This window comes from Onychomys torridus, chromosome 11 (genome assembly GCF_903995425.1).
Source record: "Onychomys torridus chromosome 11, mOncTor1.1, whole genome shotgun sequence".
Taxonomy (NCBI): domain Eukaryota; kingdom Metazoa; phylum Chordata; class Mammalia; order Rodentia; family Cricetidae; genus Onychomys; species Onychomys torridus.
This window is the reverse complement of record NC_050453.1, coordinates 53895248-53913741: the sequence shown is the minus strand read 5'-3', so window position 1 is coordinate 53913741 and position 18494 is coordinate 53895248. Positions and strand designations below refer to the sequence as shown.

The 18494-nt window shown below is 39.8% G+C and overlaps 1 protein-coding gene across 1 annotated transcript in view; it reads left to right on the top strand.

Moving 5' to 3' along the window:
• Positions 1-17456, top strand: part of Aspm (assembly factor for spindle microtubules) — a 56589-nt gene extending 39133 nt beyond the window's left edge. Inside the window, exons 18-27 of the mRNA XM_036203025.1 lie at positions 260-4153; positions 5504-5670; positions 8115-8208; positions 10713-10862; positions 11674-11865; positions 11986-12178; positions 12313-12467; positions 13567-13743; positions 15168-15343; positions 17278-17456. Of these exons, the coding sequence (XP_036058918.1) occupies positions 260-4153; positions 5504-5670; positions 8115-8208; positions 10713-10862; positions 11674-11865; positions 11986-12178; positions 12313-12467; positions 13567-13743; positions 15168-15343; positions 17278-17380 (5301 nt within the window). The 3' untranslated portion in view covers positions 17381-17456. The remainder of the gene's footprint in view (positions 1-259; positions 4154-5503; positions 5671-8114; positions 8209-10712; positions 10863-11673; positions 11866-11985; positions 12179-12312; positions 12468-13566; positions 13744-15167; positions 15344-17277) is intronic.
• The last annotated feature ends 1038 nt before the right edge of the window (positions 17457-18494 follow it).

Below are 18494 nucleotides of genomic sequence, written 5' to 3'. Positions count from 1 at the left end.
AGGATTCTGTGTCTTAGCTAGCCTCTGTGTCTCAGGGAGCCTCTGAGGCTGCAGGGGGATGGGTGGGTTTGGGGCAGGGAGTGGGTCTTATAGATTGTAGAGTCTGCTCCAATGACCTGTTGGTGGGATGCCTCTTGGTCCAATCAGAGCTGGCCGCGTGGTTATTTTAAAGAAGAATGCTAGAAAAATGAGCATTTACGAGTGGTAGGTTCAGAAAGCTATGTCTGTTTTACTTCATTTCCTTTCTTACCTTTCTCAGGCTTATTGGAGAAGATACTCTACCAGAAAACAGTTTCTGAAGTTGAAATACTATTCAACCATCCTTCAGTCTAGGATAAGAATGAAAATCGCTGTTACGTCTTACAAACGATACCTTTGGGCCATAGTTACTGTTCAGAGGCGTTGGCGTGCTTGTTTAAGAAGAAAACAAGATCAACAGCGATTTGAAATGCTGAAATCTTCAGCCCTCGTAATCCAGTTTATGTTCAGAAGGTGGAAGCGACGCAGGCTGCAGCTCCAAACTAAAGCTGCAGTAACATTGCAGCGAGCTTTTAGAGAATGGCATTTCAGGAAGCAAGCCAGAGAAAAATCCGCTGTTGTGATACAGTCATGGTATAGAAGACACAGGGAAGTGCAGAAATACATGTATATTAGGTCTTGTGTTGTAGCAATCCAGAGAAGATTTCGCTGCTTTCAAGCCCAGAAGTTGTATAAGAGAAGGAAAGATGCTGTCCTGACTCTCCAGAAGCACTACAGGGCGTATCAGAAGGGGAGGCTAGCACGCACTGACTATCTGCGGAAACAAGCTGCCGCCATTCGACTGCAGGCTGCGTTCAGGAGGATGAAGGCCCGCAATTCACACAGGCAAATGCGAGCTGCCTGTGTTCTCCAGTCCTACTGGAGAATGAGACAGGAAAGACTTCGATTTTTAAACCTTAAAAAGATTGTTATCAGACTGCAAGCACATGTAAGGAAACATCAACAATTACAGAAATATCAGAAAATAAAGAAAGCAGCTGTTATAATTCAAACTCGTTTCCGAGCTTCCGTCTCAGCCAGGAAGGTTCTAGCATCTTATCAGAACACACGGTCTTCAGTCATCATTCTACAGTCTGCATATCGAGGGATGCGAGCCAGGAAAATGTTTAGTCATGCTTTAACATCTGTTATAAAGATTCAGTCATATTATCGGGCTTATATATCAAGAAAGAAATTTCAGAGCTTCAGAAAGGCCGCAATAAAGCTGCAGTCAATTGTCAGGATGAAACAAACACGTAAGCAGTATTTGCGTTTAAGAGCCGCTGCTCTATTTATCCAGCAGTGGTACCGTTCCCAAAAAATGGCTGCACAAAAGAGAAAAGAATACATGCAGGTGCGAGAATCCTGTATCAGATTGCAAGCATGTTTTAGAGGATGCCTTGTCCGAAAGCAGATGAGGGTGCAAAGCAAAGCAGCTGTTTCTCTACAGTCTTACTTCAGAATGAGGAAAATGAGGCAGCGGTACCTGAAGATGTGCAAGGCAGCCGTTATCATTCAGCGTTTCTACCGGGCCTACAAGGCACAGCTCAGTCAAAGGAAGAAATTCTTGCAGGTCAGAGCAGCAGCTGTTTGTTTGCAGGCAGCTTTCAGAGGCTACAAAGTCCGCCAGATAGTCAAGCAGCAGTCTACAGCTGCGGTTACAGTCCAGAGGGTTTTTAGAGGCTACAGTCAGAGGAGGACATTCCAAACCATGCTTCAGTCTGCTCTGAAGATTCAGAGATGGTACAGGGCAAACAAGACTGCTCATGACATGAGGACTCAATTCCTCAGGACAAGAGCAGCTGTAGTCTCTCTCCAGTCTGCCTGCCGTGGCTGGAGAGTTCGGCAGCAGCTCCGGAGGGAACATCAGGCTGCAGTGAAGATCCAGTCCACTTTTAGAATGGTCCTGGCCCAGAAACAGTTTCAGCTATCAAGATCAGCAGCAATAGTCATCCAGCAGCACGTCAGGGCATGGGCTGCAGGAAAGCGGCAGCGCCTGGAGTTCATTGAACTCCGTCGTGCAGTTGTGATGTTGCAGGCTACGTGGAAAGGAAAGGCACTACGAAGACAGATTGCCCGGCAGCACAGATGCGCTGCCCTCATACAGTCATATTACAGAATGCACCTTCAACGGAGCAAGTGGAGGATCACGAAAAGAGCTGCTCTTCAGATTCAAGCGCATTACAGGACTTACAAAGTTGGAAAAGAACAGCGCTGTTTATATTTGGAAACAAAGGCAGCTATAGTAACCTTGCAGTCAGCTTACCGTGGTCTGAAAGTGAGAAAACGAATAACTGAATGCAACAGAGCAGCAGTCACTATACAGTCTAAATTTAGAGCTTACAGAGCCCGAAAGATATACACAAACTATCGAACTGCAGCTATTGTAATTCAGAGATGGTATCGGAATATTAAAATCGCAGCCCAGCAACATCAGGAGTATCGTAACCTCAGGAAAACAGCAATTAAAATTCAAGCTGTCTATAGAGGTGTTAGAGTGAGGAGACATATTCGACACATGCACGTGGCAGCCACACTTATTAAAGCCATGTTTAAGATGCATCGGTCGAGAGTAAGATACCACAGGATGAGAACAGCGGCTGTTGTCATTCAGGGGAGATACAGAGCGTGTCGTCTGGGCAGAACTCAGCGGGAGAAGTACCTGGCAACTCTGCAGGCTATTAGAACGCTTCAGGCGGGTGTTAGAGGAGCAAGAGTTAGGCAGACTGTGAGAAGGATGCAGGCCGCAGCAACACTCATTCAGTCGTGCTTCAGAAGATACAGACAGCAAACATATTTTCATCGGTTACGGGAGGTGACAAAAATGGTCCAGCAGAGATACCGAGCAGTGAAGGAAGGAAGCATTCAGTTTCAGAGGTACAATAGACTGAGGCATTCTGTAATAGTCATTCAGGCTGCCTTGAGGGGACTGAAAGCTAGGAGACATCTGAAAGCTATGCACGTAGCTGCCACACTCATTCAGAGGAGGTATAGAACTCTACTGGTGAGAAGAAGATTCCTCTCTCTCAGGAAAGCTGCTGTTTGGATTCAGAGACAATACCGTGCGAATCTTCACAGCAGGTATCACCGGCAGTTTCTGTTGGAAAAGGCAGTTACTAAGATCCAGTCATCATACAAAGGATGGGCGGTGAGGAAAAGGATACAGGAGATGCACGGGGCTGCCACTGTGATCCAGGCCACCTTCAGAATGCATAGAGCCTGTGTGAGGTACCAGGGTTTGAAGCAGGCTTCAGCTGTGATCCAGAAGCAATACCGAGCACACAGAGCTGCAAAACTGCAGAGGCAGCTTTTCGTCAGACAGAGACATGCTGCTGTGATCCTTCAGGCTGCCTTTAGGGGGATGAAGACCAGAAATCAGCTGAAGACTATGCATTCTTCTGCAGCCCGTATTCAGAGTCAATTCAGAGCCTTGGTAGTAAGGAGGAGATTCATTGCTCTCAGAAAAGCTGCTATCTTTGTTCAGAGGAGATATCGAGCCACCATTTATACCAAGCACGAATTGCACAAATTCCTGCAGTTCCGGAAGGCAGCCCTTACAATACAGTCCTCTTATCGAAGACTGGTGGTAAAAAAGAAGTTACAAGAGATGCACAGGGCTGCGGTTCTCATCCAGGCTACTTTTAGAATGCACAGAACATATGTTAGATTTCACACCTGGAAACGTGCCTCGATCATAATTCAGCAGCATTACCGAACATACAGAACTATGAAACTACAAAGAGAAGAACTTACTGGACATATCGGACAGTGGGATCCTGCTGTGGCCATTCAAGCTGCACATCAAGGAATGAAAGGGAGCCGGCTTTTAAAAGAACAACACTGTGCTGCTGTCCTAATACAAAGCACATTCAGGATGCACAGGCAGCACTGTGTCTACCAGAAACTTCGGTGGGCAGCAAAAGTAATACAAGGAAAATACAGAGCAAATAAACAGAGACGGCAAGCTCTGCTGCTCAGTGCACATAAGGAAGAAACAACTTTGAATCAGATGCATTTTCAGGATTCAAACACTACAAAACAAACTCAGCACCAGCATGAGGCTGCTGTGATTATACAGAAGCATTTTAGAGCCTTTAAAGCAAGGAGGCATGTGGAGTCTGAAAGAGCCTTCCAGGTAAGTAAATGTGCCACACAAGCACCTGGCTGCCACACTAGAGTCTCTCTGCCAAATGCATGTGCTAAAGCTGTTGATTGAGCAAAGAAATATATATATATATATTTTGTGGTGGTGGTATAGCATTATTATAGATCAGGTTTGAAAGGAAGAAAATGTTACCAATTCAGCAGACATACCCTTCATGGCCACAGGGATCAGATGCAAGGGTTTGAGATGATGATGAGCTCAGTGTGGAGCACCAGACTGTAGTATCTCACAGGTGTCCCAGCTGGATGTCTACTAAAGCAGTTCACTGTATCTGGAGGTCAGAAGAGCAGTGGATTTTTTTAGTTTGATTTGTATATTTTTATCACATACTGATAATTGAACCTGTGGAAAGATGTCTAGGAAGAAGAGGGCCTAAGACTTGGATCTGGAGAACATAAGAATTTTAAAGAGTATTGAGCAATGATCCTAAGAAACAAAGAAGAAAACTAAGAACTTGGTATCCACAAGCTAGGGATTAGGGGAGAATAGGAAGTGTGATCTAATTGTAGATGCTGTGAATCAGTGGGTGTTTTAGCTTTTAGTTAGGACCACATCAGCTACATGACAGCAAAGCCAAACTAATCTCATGAAAAGTCAACTGAATTATAATTTATACAAGTAGAAGACTTGGGAGCTATTTCATTTCTCAAGATATTTATAAATATTAACTATGATAGTCCTACCATTTGAACTGTAGATCAACAAGTATTTAATTTCTCTGGTCCATAATTTCTGTATTTTGTTACTATAAAGATTAATCATTTTTTAAATTTTTAATTGAGTAAGTGATATGTATCACTATCACAAAGTTGCCAGAATAAGAAAATCAGGCTGTCCTTTCAAAACTCTGCTGCAGGCAGATCATACAATCACAAATGGAAGTGAAGAGGGAGCTGCTGCTCTTTCTCCGCAGAAAGTAGAGTTTATCTTATTTCTGTTCTTCCGGTGTGTGGAGGACAGTGAGCGTCTATCTCTGGCTTTCGACAAATCACGCACAGCTTACAGCTTTAAACTTCCTCTTAGGCTGTGCTGAAGTGGACTGGCAGCCAGCCACACAGTGTGTATGATCAAGTGCATGCTGCACGTACAATATTGTAATAGCCACTGCTGTCAAAATGCTCACTGTGTGTCTATCTAGTAAAGAGGCAGAATCCAACTTGATTTTTACAATTAACTTTTTGTTTCCATTAATTGCATATTAACTGTTTTTATATATGAAATTACTATAATATTAGTTAATATATTAATTGCATAATATTTTACTGGTTTGCAATCTTAGACCAATACTGTATCCTTATTGTATTTATATGCTTGATATAGGCTGTATGGAAGAAGTGTAAAGCTAAGAAATACTTATCCAAAGTGGAAGCTGCCTGCAGGATTCAAGCTTGGTACAGGTGTAGGAGAGCACGTAAGAGATACCTAGCTTTATTAAAAGCTGCTAAAATTATTCAAGGATACTTCTGTGCCAAGCTGGAGAGAATGAGGTAATGTATTACAACTCTATGGAAGTGTTAGTATCTAGGTAAAATAACACTGCTTATTTTCTTTTCAATAAACTTAATTGCTACCTTTCGTTTGTATATTTTTTAAAATTTCATATATGTGTGTTTTGCACAAAATGTATCTTTTGAACTTAGTTTTTATGTAATGTGTAACTTTGATAATATAATTTAGTAAAACGTATGTATGTTCAAATCTAAAGGGATGAATGTAAGAACAGAAAATTGGAAAGTGAGTGAACTGGTCCAGTATTGATTTCATCTTCCTTTGTTCTTTGAGCCACTGTGGGAGAATATTATTTTAAAGTGTATTACTTTTGTTTATGCTCTGGAACATTTGTTTAATGATGCAAAGATGTATTACATTTGTTGGAGTAAATAAAATTAACCTGTGGTCAGGAGGCTGCATTAGCCACTAGCTGACAGGAAGTGGTGGGGGAACCAAGTGGAGAAGGGCTTTTAAGTGAGGACTGGGAGGAGGATGCCGGCTTTTTGGGAGACTCGAGCAAGGGGAAGAAGGTGAGGTACTTGCCATTCAGCCTCTGAGCAAGCAGAATTTCACCTCAACTTTTGAATCTTGAGTTCTTTAGAGAGGCAGAGATTTAGATAAGCTCCCTTGTAGCTTTGAAAGTGTGGGTTCCTGAGGGGACAGAATCCCCTCAAGCTGCAGCCCTTGTAGCCAAACTGCTGCCAGTAGCAGCAAGGGCAAGTTGTAGTTTTCTTTAGTTACAATAGAAAATAAGTTAGGTGTAAAACTGGATTATTTTCTCTGAATATGCTAACTACAAATGGACAGAATATTATAAACATAATTCTTACTTGATAACTGTTTTTGTTGTGTGTCGTTTTACTATGTTAAAGTTAAAAACCTTTTTATTTAGACACAAACGAGGAAATGTTGTAGAATATTATTTTAAGGTGTGTTACATTGTTTATGCTATGGAATATTTATTTAATGTTGCAAAGATGTGTTGCATTCTTTTATGTTGCATTTGTTTAACTCTGTGAAGCTGTGTTACTCGGTCTGTCTAAAACACCTGATAGTCTGAAAAAGAGCTGAATAGCCAATAGGGAGGCAGGAGAAAGGATAGGTGGGGCTGGCAGGCAGAGAGAATATATAGAGGGAGAAATCTGGGAGAAGAAGGAGAGGAAGATTTCAGGGTCCAGGCACCTAGCCAGCCATGAAGTAAGAGTGAAGCTAGATTTGCAGAAGGGAAAGGTAAGAGCTCAGAGGCAAAAGGTGGACAGGCTAATTTAAGAAAGCTGGCAAGAAACAAGGCAAGCTAAGGCCAGGCATTTATAATTAGGAATAAGCCTCTGAGTGATTTATTTGGGAGCTGGGTGGTAGGCCCCCCAAAGAGTAAAGACTTAAAAAAAACAAAACAAAACAAAAAGCCACTGGCAAAAATTGTTAATTTTTGTGTGTGTGTGTGTGCAATGTATATGTGAGTGATAGGGAGAGACAGGTTATCACTGTCCATTTAGTTTTTGAGGCAGGGTCTTTCACTGAATTCACCAGTTAGCTGGAGTGAGTACCCAGCAACCTCTGGCTCTGCTTGTCTTCACATGTCAGTGCTAGGGTTACAGGCATGCTCAGCTTTGCATGCCCAGGGTCTGAATTCAGGTCCTCATGCCTGCACAGCAGACTCTTTACTGGTTGAGCAATCTGGGTTTTGTTTTTGTTATATGATGTATTATTTTCTATCTCTTTATCGTTAATGATGAAGAGCCTGATTATCAGTGTCTCTGTACAGAATTTATTTTTCTATTTCTACTTAATTTCAAAAATGTTCATAAAATTTTATTAGATAGCCTTTACTTTTTTTATGCCATAATGTAAGAATTTTTCTTTATACAGAATTGATGAGCCACTGCATTAGTGACTGCCTAAAATTTACTAAAGGGGACCTCCAGAGTTTGAGGAACTCCTTGACCTATACTGCTGGGGAAATGGGTTAATATATAGGTGATGTTTACTGTCAGTATTAAGGTATATGCTTGTATTTTCTCCCAGCCTTTCTAAGAATCATGGTGGTAGGAAAAGCTAGTCATTCTTTTACTCAGTATCAAGTTATGTCATGGAGGCAATCTTTCTTTTCCGATAGTGTCCCTTTCTCCTTTGATCAGTCTATTTCAGTCACCACCTCCTTCATGCAGGAATTCTTCTAATTCCCAATAAGACTTTTGAAAAATGTACAGAACTCTTTGTCCTACTAGATTTCGGGGTTTATATTTTATACAATAGAAGATTGTTCATGCAAAACTGGCTTTCGTTGTATGTATGAAAATCTGACTGCTGGAGGCGAAGTACAAGATACATGTTTACATTTTACATCACTCCTTTTCTATGTTTTCGTCCCCCTCAGTACTGTGGGGCAACACTGACTAGATCAAACAGATTTAAAGTTACTTTCTAATCTCCTTTTCAGGTTCTTGAAGATGAGAGCATCAGCAATTATAATTCAGAGGAAATGGAGAGCTACACTCTTTGCAAGACTAGCTCATGAGGAGTTGATTTTAAAAGTAAGTGTAAATAAAAGTCAACTCATTTACACAGACCCACATCAAGAAATAAAAGAGAAAGAATGTTAAAGGTTGAACTGTGCATTTGTTTTGCACACATCTGTTTTAGTCCATTAAAATTATACTCACTCATAACAATATGATTTTGCCAGTATGTTATGTATAAGTGGTGTGTGTGTGTGTGTGTGTGTGTGTGTGTGTGTGTGTGTGTGTTAATGTATTCTCAAACTTGAAATTTTCATGGTTACACTGAAAGTATGTTTCCAAGAAAGAACGGAAATATATTCTGTATAGTATAAGTCACATATTTTGTAACATGCTTTCTAAGCCGTAGTTGATCTGTTTAAAGTATTTAAACAGAGTGTTAGAGTAATTGTAATGCCTATGATTGGTTAGGAAATATAACTTTTAAAATTGCTATGTATCAAAATTAGTTTTTGCATACATGATTTATATTCATATAATATTCATTCTAGCTACATAACAATTGTTTTTACTCTGACTACCAGCACTTAATATATGCCAGGCAGACAATGGATAATAAACTTACGTGGTAATTGCTATTGCTATGATCATTTTAAATTCTAGAAATTGTTTAGAGTGCTAACTTGCTGTGACTGATTTGTGGGTATGGGAAGATTTGTAAAGCCAACTTAGCTAGCTTAAGCGGATTCTGATCAAACAGTTTTAATTGTGTAAACTTATTTCTGAAGATATTATATAATTGTGCAATCTAAAGAAGGCGGCTGACATGCTGTGTAGTTTTTTTTTTTTTAATATTTACTTAATTTCTGTGTAGGTGTGTGTACCTAGTGTATATATGTGCACTGCATGCATACAGGAGCGGTATAGGTCACAAACATGTTGGATCCCTTGAAATGAGTTGTAGAAGGTTGTAAGCCACTGTCTGTACTGGGAGTCAAACCCAGGTCCTCTGTAAGAGCAAGCGCTCTTAGCCACTAAGCCTTCTCTCCACCCTGCTTTGTAGCTCTTAAAGCTACAAACAGCTTTTACTATGATTAATTTCTAGTGACTACTATACATTTCCCATTATAGCTTGTGCTTTCATCCGGTGTATTTGTCTTGTAATAATGCTCTTCTTTCCCTCCACTCACATACAGTGGATGAAAGAAAAAGAGCACCTGATAGCTATGGATCCTAGTTTGCACCTTCCTTTTCTGCTGTAGATCTGTGTGGTTTTAGAAGTGTTATTTTTATCACTTTCCCATGTCCAGGAAATAGGGCATTCTCAACTATGAAAGTAAGGAATATTATGAGTCTAGCATCTCACTTTACAGTGAGAAATCCCAGAACTTCTAACATGTTGAAAATCTTATTCCTGCCTATTAATGTTACTTGCACTTTTTTTCCTTATGAAGACATCGACCTGCCTGTTTGATTTGATACAAATCCATTTGAGAGTTATAAGTGTGTGTGTGGGGCAGTCGCCTCTATAACAGAGAACTGTTGCTTTGATCGTACAGAGACATAGGAGCCAGGATGTCTGGGAAGTGTGAAAGGATGAAATATATAAATTTTAAAAGTGTACAGTTATTTTATAAGCATTGGTGTGTGGCCAGTTAGTAAGGAAAAGAGTAAGTATTTTAGAGAACACTGTCAAAATTAATATAATTATTAACTCAATTCCACTTGCACAGCCATCTAACAAGGTCATTGGTTGACATAGACTTTGTTGTTGTTGTTCTATGATCTTATTTCTTCCCGCAGATGGTCACACCAAAGATATAAAATGGATTTTTAAAAATTGTTAGTGCAATAACACTTAACAAAAAACCTGCCAAGAGTGTGTGGGCTTTGTGTGTGTGAGAGACTAATTGTCACACAAGTAGCCTTTTGCCTCTCTCCAGTAATTCTAAGAACCGTTCCTGTGATAGCCACATTGTCACCAAGGAATCTTGGCTTTTAGGAAGGCCATGACATTGGGGCTAAAAATATGTAAGCTCCTGCATGGGAAAAAACTGATTATATGTGTAGTTGAAAGGGAGAAATCTTGTATTCATTCAATCTAAATTAGAAATCGAAAGTCAAAGGTCACGGTAGAAAGCTTTACAGGAGCCCGCCCCTGTACTTCGCTCCATTATCTGATGCTGGAGAAATGAAATTGGTCAGCGTTCATATCTCTGTATCTTAACATCTCTGCTTGGAGTGCTGTAATCTTTCCGAACCTGATACCTGCCTCTCCCTGAGTACTACAGATCTGCCTTAAATACTGTCTTTCAGTAAGCTTGTTAACCTAAAAGCCCCAAATTCTGCCTTTGTATCTTGTTATATAAGTTATTATATTAGAACTATTGTTTAGTAAAGAATTATAATTACTTTGAATTAAAATGAAAATGACTCTTAATTAACAGTTAATACATTTTGTTTGCATAATTCTATATGCTTAGACAAAAATACTTTTTATCTATTTATTTTCTGCTTTAAATTACTTTAGTGTATTTTGCCTATTTTTCTTTTGAAATTTTTTTCTATCTGTGCTTTAGGTTTCAGAAGAGAAAGCCCAAATTCGACTTCTCCACTTTACAGCGGCTGCATACTGTCACATGTGTGCTATTCGAATCCAGCGAGCGTATAGAATCCATGTGGCTGTGAGGAATGCTAAGAAGTACATGCATTCAGTCATCTCTATTCAGGTTAGATTGTCCTCCGTGTTCAAACAAAAGATAGTATTCTTGTTACCCATTTTTCAATGCACTTACATAAGGTCACCGAATATTTAGACTGTTAAATTGTAGCTCACAGGATGAGTTAAGGGTTAGAAGCTGGCTGATGTTTTGGGGGCCAGAAACAGAGTGGTCATCCGCTGATACAACTGTACTCATCTACATCCCCACTCTGTAGATACTTGATTCTCTGCATCCTTGCCCAACAGTGGCCTCAGGAGACATTCTGATTTTGCCACTCTAATGAATGGGGATGGAATTACGTCTTTGCTTTGATTTACTTGCTAACTGTCATTTCTACTTTTTTTTCCATATTTATTAGTCATTTAAATTCTTATCTGAGTATTGTTTACTATTTAAAATATTTTAATGCACTTAGCCTATTTTTCTAGTTGATATCATATTGTCATTTATAGAGGAGAATTTTCTTTCCTTTTGTATACACTGATATATATTTATATATAAAGTAGTGGGGTAGAAAACAACTTGTAAAATGTGGCAGTTTGGTAGAACTCATATACATTGTAAACTGTGCCCACATATATCCAGCAAGAGCGAGGATTTGCACCAAGCGGAGCAGGAAAATGATGCCTCAAGTAGGATGATGGGTCAAAGTCTATCAATAGTCCTTTCTTTTTTTGTATATAAATGTGTATATTCATACATATATGCATACATTTATGAACATACATGCATAGACATATGCATAGACATTATGTGTGTGTATTCAATTTACTCTCATATATTCTGAAATAAAAGTGAAAAACCATGTTTTGAATAGAGATGGTTTCGAAGAAGCTTGCAGCGGAAGAGGTTTCTTGAACAGCGTCATAAGATCATGAACACTGGCGGTGAAGCTCAGGAATGTCCCCACCGGAAGAACAGGGCTGCATCAGTGATACAGAAGGCGGTGCGCCACTTTCTCCTGTGCAGGAGACAGGAAAAAATCAATAGCAGTGCCACTAGAATTCAGGTAAGTTCAAGTCTAGTTTCAGGCCAAGACTATACCATCTGAGTTGCAGCTTCGGTCCAAATATAGGTTCAAAACGTGACCGCCGCCATCTTTAAATGACTGTTACACCTGTTTGTTAAGGCACTGTGGAGAGGTTACTCCTGGAGGAAGAAAAACGATCGCACAGAAATTAGAGCTATCCGACTGAGCCTGCAAGCCGCCAGTAGGAACGCTGAGGAGGAGAACAAGCTCTGCAGAAGAACTGCGCGTGCGCTTCATCACCTGCTGACGTACAAGCACCTGTCTGCCATCCTGGATGCTTTGAAGCACCTGGGTGAGTTTGCTGTAGCAGTGCCATGTTTACCAGTAGGGACACGCTTTCCTAAGAATGTGGAATAACACCGTGTTTCCGAAAACTGTGTTTTCTTCCCGTGAATTGCCCTATTTATTCCTTTGTCTTTCTCTCAGAGGTGGTGACCAGATTATCTCCACTTTGCTGTGAGAACATGGCTGAAAGTGGAGCGATTTCTACCATCTTTGTCGTGATCCGAAGTTGTAATCGAAGTGTTCCTTGTATGGAAGTTGTTGGATATGCTGTTCAAGTCTTGCTGAATGTAGCGAAGGTAGCTTTCTGTTGGAATAATAAAATGTTCATTGTCGAGAAATAGGACCCTGCAAATTAAACTCTGTGTTTGTTCATTATTAGATCAGGCTTCTTTCTTAAAATTCATTTATGTTCAAGAGTCTTCTTAGGGCTAGAAAAAAAATTTAGTCTATTAACATAGGTGTGTATGGAAATTCTAGTTTTTATGATTAAATTTATTTTGCTCATAACATGTGATTACCATTTACTGTCTACATGCTAGTGATTTACGAGTTAGTTTTCTATAGCTTTCTATAGTTCCTGCTCCGTCTCACAGAGAAGATAGAGTAATAGGACTTACTCCAGTTACACACTGGCCAGGCAGTAAGTGGGAAGACTTCCTCCTTGGCCCATCTCCTGAACCACCCTCCTGTGTTGATGAGAGCTGGTGGATGAGAGCAGGCTCCATGCCAGAGTCTGGAGTTTAGTTCCGGATCTGTATGTTATTACAGCTTATGCAGAGCCTCTGCGCTTCATGCTTTTCACCTGTAAATGAGTGCCGTCACAGGACTGCCCTGGGTGTAACTGAGAAAACAGTCATCATGACAGAGGCGCTTCTTCAAAGAGAGCACAGTGTCAGCTGGTGGTGGCCTGTTACTTTAGTGCTGTGTACATTTCTATGTGAATCTAATGATTGGACAAATAAGCCACTGAAAAATGTATTCTAGACTCAGGACTAAAATTACTGTTTTATTTTATAGCATTTTCTTCTTCTCAAATAAATACTTGGATAGCTAACCAGATCTTCTCTTTACTCTTATCTTACCCTATGGGAATCATGGAAAGTTTCCTTGTAAGAGTCTTAAACAATGATCTTTAAAAGTTTCTTTTTCTACCTTGAGATATTCTCTCTCTCTCTCTCGACTTGGGCTCTGCTTCACTGTAAAAATGTGTGAGGTAAAATGATTAAGATGGGAATGTGTGTGTAATACGGGATCAGAACGAACAAAATGTCATCATTAAATCTCTTGCACTTGCTGCAGATTCTCCAAAAATTTGGCTCTAACCTTATTTTGTGGTTAGCTTGTTTCAAGGCCTGTGCTCCTTGTAAGTTTTAACTTTGTTCTGGTCTATTTAAGTATGAGAAGACAACCTCAGCAGTTTATGATGCTGAAAACTGTGTGGACACGCTGCTGGAGCTTTTGCAAGTGTACCGAGAGAAGCCAGGTGATAAAGTTGCCGAGAAGAGTACGATCATTTTCACGAGAACTTGCTGTTTATTAGCTGTGCTGTTGAAGACGGAGCATTGTGCTTCTGTGAGTAGGGATCAGTTGCCCTTCTCTTAGATTTTTGAATGTCTTTGACTTGTATATTTTCTTTAGTTATCACACTAATGTAGAGCTTTATGTATATTCAAACTTGCTTTATTCGGTGATAAAAATGAATTCATACAGACATTTTTCTAATCATAAAGAACCTGACTCCTGGGCTGGAAAAATGGTTCATTAGTAGAGCACATGCTTAGTATGCACATGGACCTAAAGCTCAGTTTTTAAAAAAGGGAAAGCTGAACTCTGAAAGTAAAATGTCTTGTATCCATGTAAGCAACTCACTGGGAAGAACAACACATCCCAGCCTGTTAGGAGCCAGGTCTGTGTATCTGTCCTAACCTGTCCTGCTGCTGTTCCCATGTTTAAATGTCAAGCTTTCTAGTGCTGAGCCACTGAGCATCCAATACAGCTGTTGACACAGAATAACCGTAGCTTGTTCCCTATATTATGGCTTTTTTTCTGAGTAGATTGAGAAGCAATTTAATATTTTATACCAGAGAATATTTTTCAGTGTGAGTTTTGCTGTGGTTTTAGTTTTGGCTTTGGTGTATGTTTTGTTTTGAGACAGAATCTTACTTATGTAGACCTGGCTGGTCTTGAACTGACTGTAGACAGGCTTGTGTCACCAAGCTCAGCTCTCCCATGCAGCTTCTCTGTCATTCTAGCTGCTGATAGAGAATGAATTTGGGAGAGCGGAGAGAGCATGTGTGGGTAAGGGAAACTTCAGGAAGGAAAGAAGTACAGACTGAAGTGTGACTCCAATTAATCTTAACCAATAAAAACCCGGAGTCAGATATCAGGGTGAAAGCTGAAACATCAGAGAAGCAAAGCAGCAGCCACTAGACACTTCTCAAACCCCATGGGCAAGTTCCTATCTCTACCACTCCTCAGACTGATTGGCTGATGGGATCCTGTCTCTACCTGCCTAGTGCTGAAATCTAAGGTGTGAGCCACCACCACCTAGCTCTATTTCTCATTTAGATTGATTCAACCTCCTGTAGCCCAGGCTGGCCTTGAACTCCTGATCTTTCTGTTTCCTCCCCCGCAAGTTGCTGGGATTAAAGGTGTGTGCCACCACTGCCTGGCCTCTATGTTTAACTGGTGGATAGCTCTGCCCTCTGATCTCCAGGCAAGCTTTGTCAGAACACAAAAAAATATCATACAACAGCAGATGTGCCAGCATCAGCATCATCTGGGTTTGTGTCAGTGACAGGAAGATGTGCTTCTTGGGAAAATTTACAGGACTTGGTATCTGGATGTGATGGGTGGATTGACTAAAGTCTTTCCTTTCTGCATTGCACCTGATTCTTAGAAGCAGAAAAGCATAGTATTGATCCTTGATGATTTCCTACAGAGAAAATTTTAATTCTTACTAGTTTTTAACAAGTGTTAATTGTCTCTTTTTTTAGGATGTACAAAACAGATCGAAAGTTATTGATCGTATTTACCGCCTCTACAAATTTACAGTTCCTAAACATAAAGTGAATTTGAATACAGACGGGTTATTTGATAAGCAGAAGCAGAATTCCTGTATAGGCTTTCCTTTTATGCCAGAAAGATCTGTTAAGACCAGAATAGTTTCGAGGTAAGCAGTTAAATGGGGTCTGCAGTTCCATGTATGATGGATTCATTTAATAAGTATTTGCATTTTGAACAGGAGGAGAACACTGGGTCAGTGGAGATCTAAGTACATAATAAATCATCATTGCTATGTATGGCTTTGAGCATTGCCTAGTTACTCAAAAAATACCCTGTGTTAAGTAGCTAAAAAAGCATGCTAGGAAGCTGGTTATAATTATCACTTGTTTTTTTATATTAAAGTAAAAATGCATTATGTATCAACTGTCAAAAGTTCCTCTTGGCCAAAATGTCAACCTCTACTCTTCCCATAATTACCCCAACTTTCTAAATTTCTTCTTCTAGATAAGATCTTTGTAAGCTTTGTATTAGGTTTTGTGGAATGCTGTAATGAATTACCAGAAGCTTGGTGGGTTTAAGCAATTATCACTGGTATATAATGTTCATATTGAGTTCCTGAAAAATGAAAAGTAAAGAAAAAGTTGGAAATTATGACAGGATGGGAAGCATTCAAATCATGGAATTTGTTTTGGGCAAGCCTGAGAACCATTAACACAGAAATGAAATGTCAGTAAGCCATTAAAAAACCAGCTCTGTGGTTGAGTAGGAGAGCCAAGGAAGCAATAGAATCAAAGTATCATTAGGTTCAAGGTCTCTTTAGCGTTATGGCCAGATGAAGGTGACCCTGGGTTAGAAGCATGTTCCCTTTTGTCACTGAGATTATTCCATTGTCTGTGTGTGCCACATTTGGTCTTCTTAACTGGGTCCAGATTCTCTAATTATTAAATAGGAAAGAACAATAAGATAGGAGGGATTTCTTTGAGAGGATATGTGACTCCTCCTCTCCCATTTTTTCAGTCACTGACGTGTGTGATTATAAACTCAACTTCAGAAGTGCCTGAGAGGGTGCCAACATCTGAAAAGAAGCAAGGAATAAAGTAGTCATCATTGTGGAAAGAAGCAGTAAACTAGGAAATTTCAGATGACCATTTATTTTATTTTATTTTTTGGTTTTTCAAGACAGGGTTTCTCTGTAGCTTTGAAGCCTGGCCTGGACTAGCTCTGTAGACCAGGCTGGCCTCGAACTCACAGAGATCCACCTGCCTCTGCCTCCCAAGTGCTGGGATTACAGGCATGCACCACCACCGCCCGGCCTCAGATGCCCCTTTTAAACATGGACTTGACCCAAGATACAAGCCAGATTGTAGTTTTTGTTACTAGTATTCATCTGTGTAGGAATGGAAAAGCAGATATTTTTATGCACTTTGGAACACAGTTGGATTTTTCAGATGAATGTTATAAAGGGAGAAATAAAGTTGATAGCATTTTCAAAGTAGATTATTGACATACCTATGCTAATAGAGTGTAGGCACTGTATTCTTACTAACTACAGTGTATGCTTAAGGTTGAAGGAATCGGAGATCCTGGAGAGGTGGGAAATTTGGTTTAGAGGCTTCACTAAAGCATGTGGTGTGATGGAAGGCAGAAGTGGGGTTCATACAATGGAAGTCTAAGTTGAGACTAAGGCTCAGTGGCTGTGCAGTTTCTATGAAGACAAAGTGTAGTTTGTGCCTGTGAGAAGGGGCAGTTGAGTGGTTAAGGAAGTACAGGAAGAAAGTATACAAGGGGTGGCGGGGTGAATAACATGGCTCAGGCTGTTGACTCTTTGATCATATATTGATGCTGATGTTACTAAGAATAGTGGCAAAATCTGAGAAAAGACTTAACCAGTTTCACCAGGAATATCACCTCCAGAGTTTAATAGGTGAACCAAAAAGGCATTGGTGGAGACAGTGTAAAGCTACAAAGAGGCCAGCATCAATTTTTCAAAATAATATATAGGTAGTAATAAGTTATGATGGGAAGCTCTCCCGTATATTAAAGGTAAGTCTTTTTAACAGCAACACTTCATTAATGCCCCCCCACCTTTTTCTTAAACAGACTTAAGCCACAGTGGGTTTTGAGGCGTGACAATGTGGAAGAAATCACAAATTCATTGCAAGCTATTCAACTGGTGATGGATACCCTTGGCATTCCTTATTAGCAAATGGAAACATTTTCAGTGTAGGACTATAAAGAAAAATCGTACACCAATCATGGATATGTGGAGCAGTTTTTACTTTTAGTGTAAACTTTTCAAATATTACTTTGTATAAAATAAAAATATATATATTAAAAGTTACTGAGTTTATGAAATTCATTTTTACTGTTTTTTTAATTATTGAGGTTACAAGTTAATTACATTTTTCCCTTTCTTTTTCTTCCTCCAAACCCTTTCACATGCCACTCCTTTCTCTCCTTCAAATTCATGACCTCCTTTTACTAATTACTATGCATGCATATGTGTATCTCTCTATACATATATATTTCTGAATAAAACACGTTAAGTCCCTATTATGCCACTTGTATGTATGTGTTCAGAGATGACTAGTTGGCAGTGGTTCTATGCATATGAAAGCCTACTTTATCATAAGATGTTTACAATATTTGTTTGTCAACTTAAAATATTTCTTTGAATGTGATATTCATAAAGGAAAAATATTTCTGATTTATACATACATATACATACATACACACACACACACACACACACACACACACACACACACATTGAAGATGAAGATGAGTCTGCAATCTTGTATGAGAGAAGAATGTAAAGTAACCTCAGGTACTATTATGCTTTAAATTTCCTTTTTCTCTTAGTTTTCTGTTGCTGTAAAGAGATACCATGACCACTGCAACTCTTATAAAAGAAAGTATTTAACTGGGGCTTCCTTTCAGTTTCAGAGGTTAATCATTATCATGGCTGGGAGCATTGGTGGCCAGCAGGTGAACATAGTAGCTGAGAGTTCTACATCCTGATCCGCAGGCAGAGAGAGACTCTGGGCCTGGCACAGGCTTCTGAAATGTCATTGCCCATCCCCCGAGTGACATACTTCCTCCAAGAAGGCTGCTCTTAATCCAGTGGTTGTCAACCTTCCAATTGCTGCCACCATTTACAGTTCTTCATGTTGTGACCCCCAACCATACAGTTGCTTTGTTGCTACTTTATAACTATAATTTTGCTATTGTTATGAATCATAATGTAAATGTCAGATATGCAGGATATCTAACATGAGACCCCCACAGGGGTCATGACCCACAGGTTGAGAGCCACC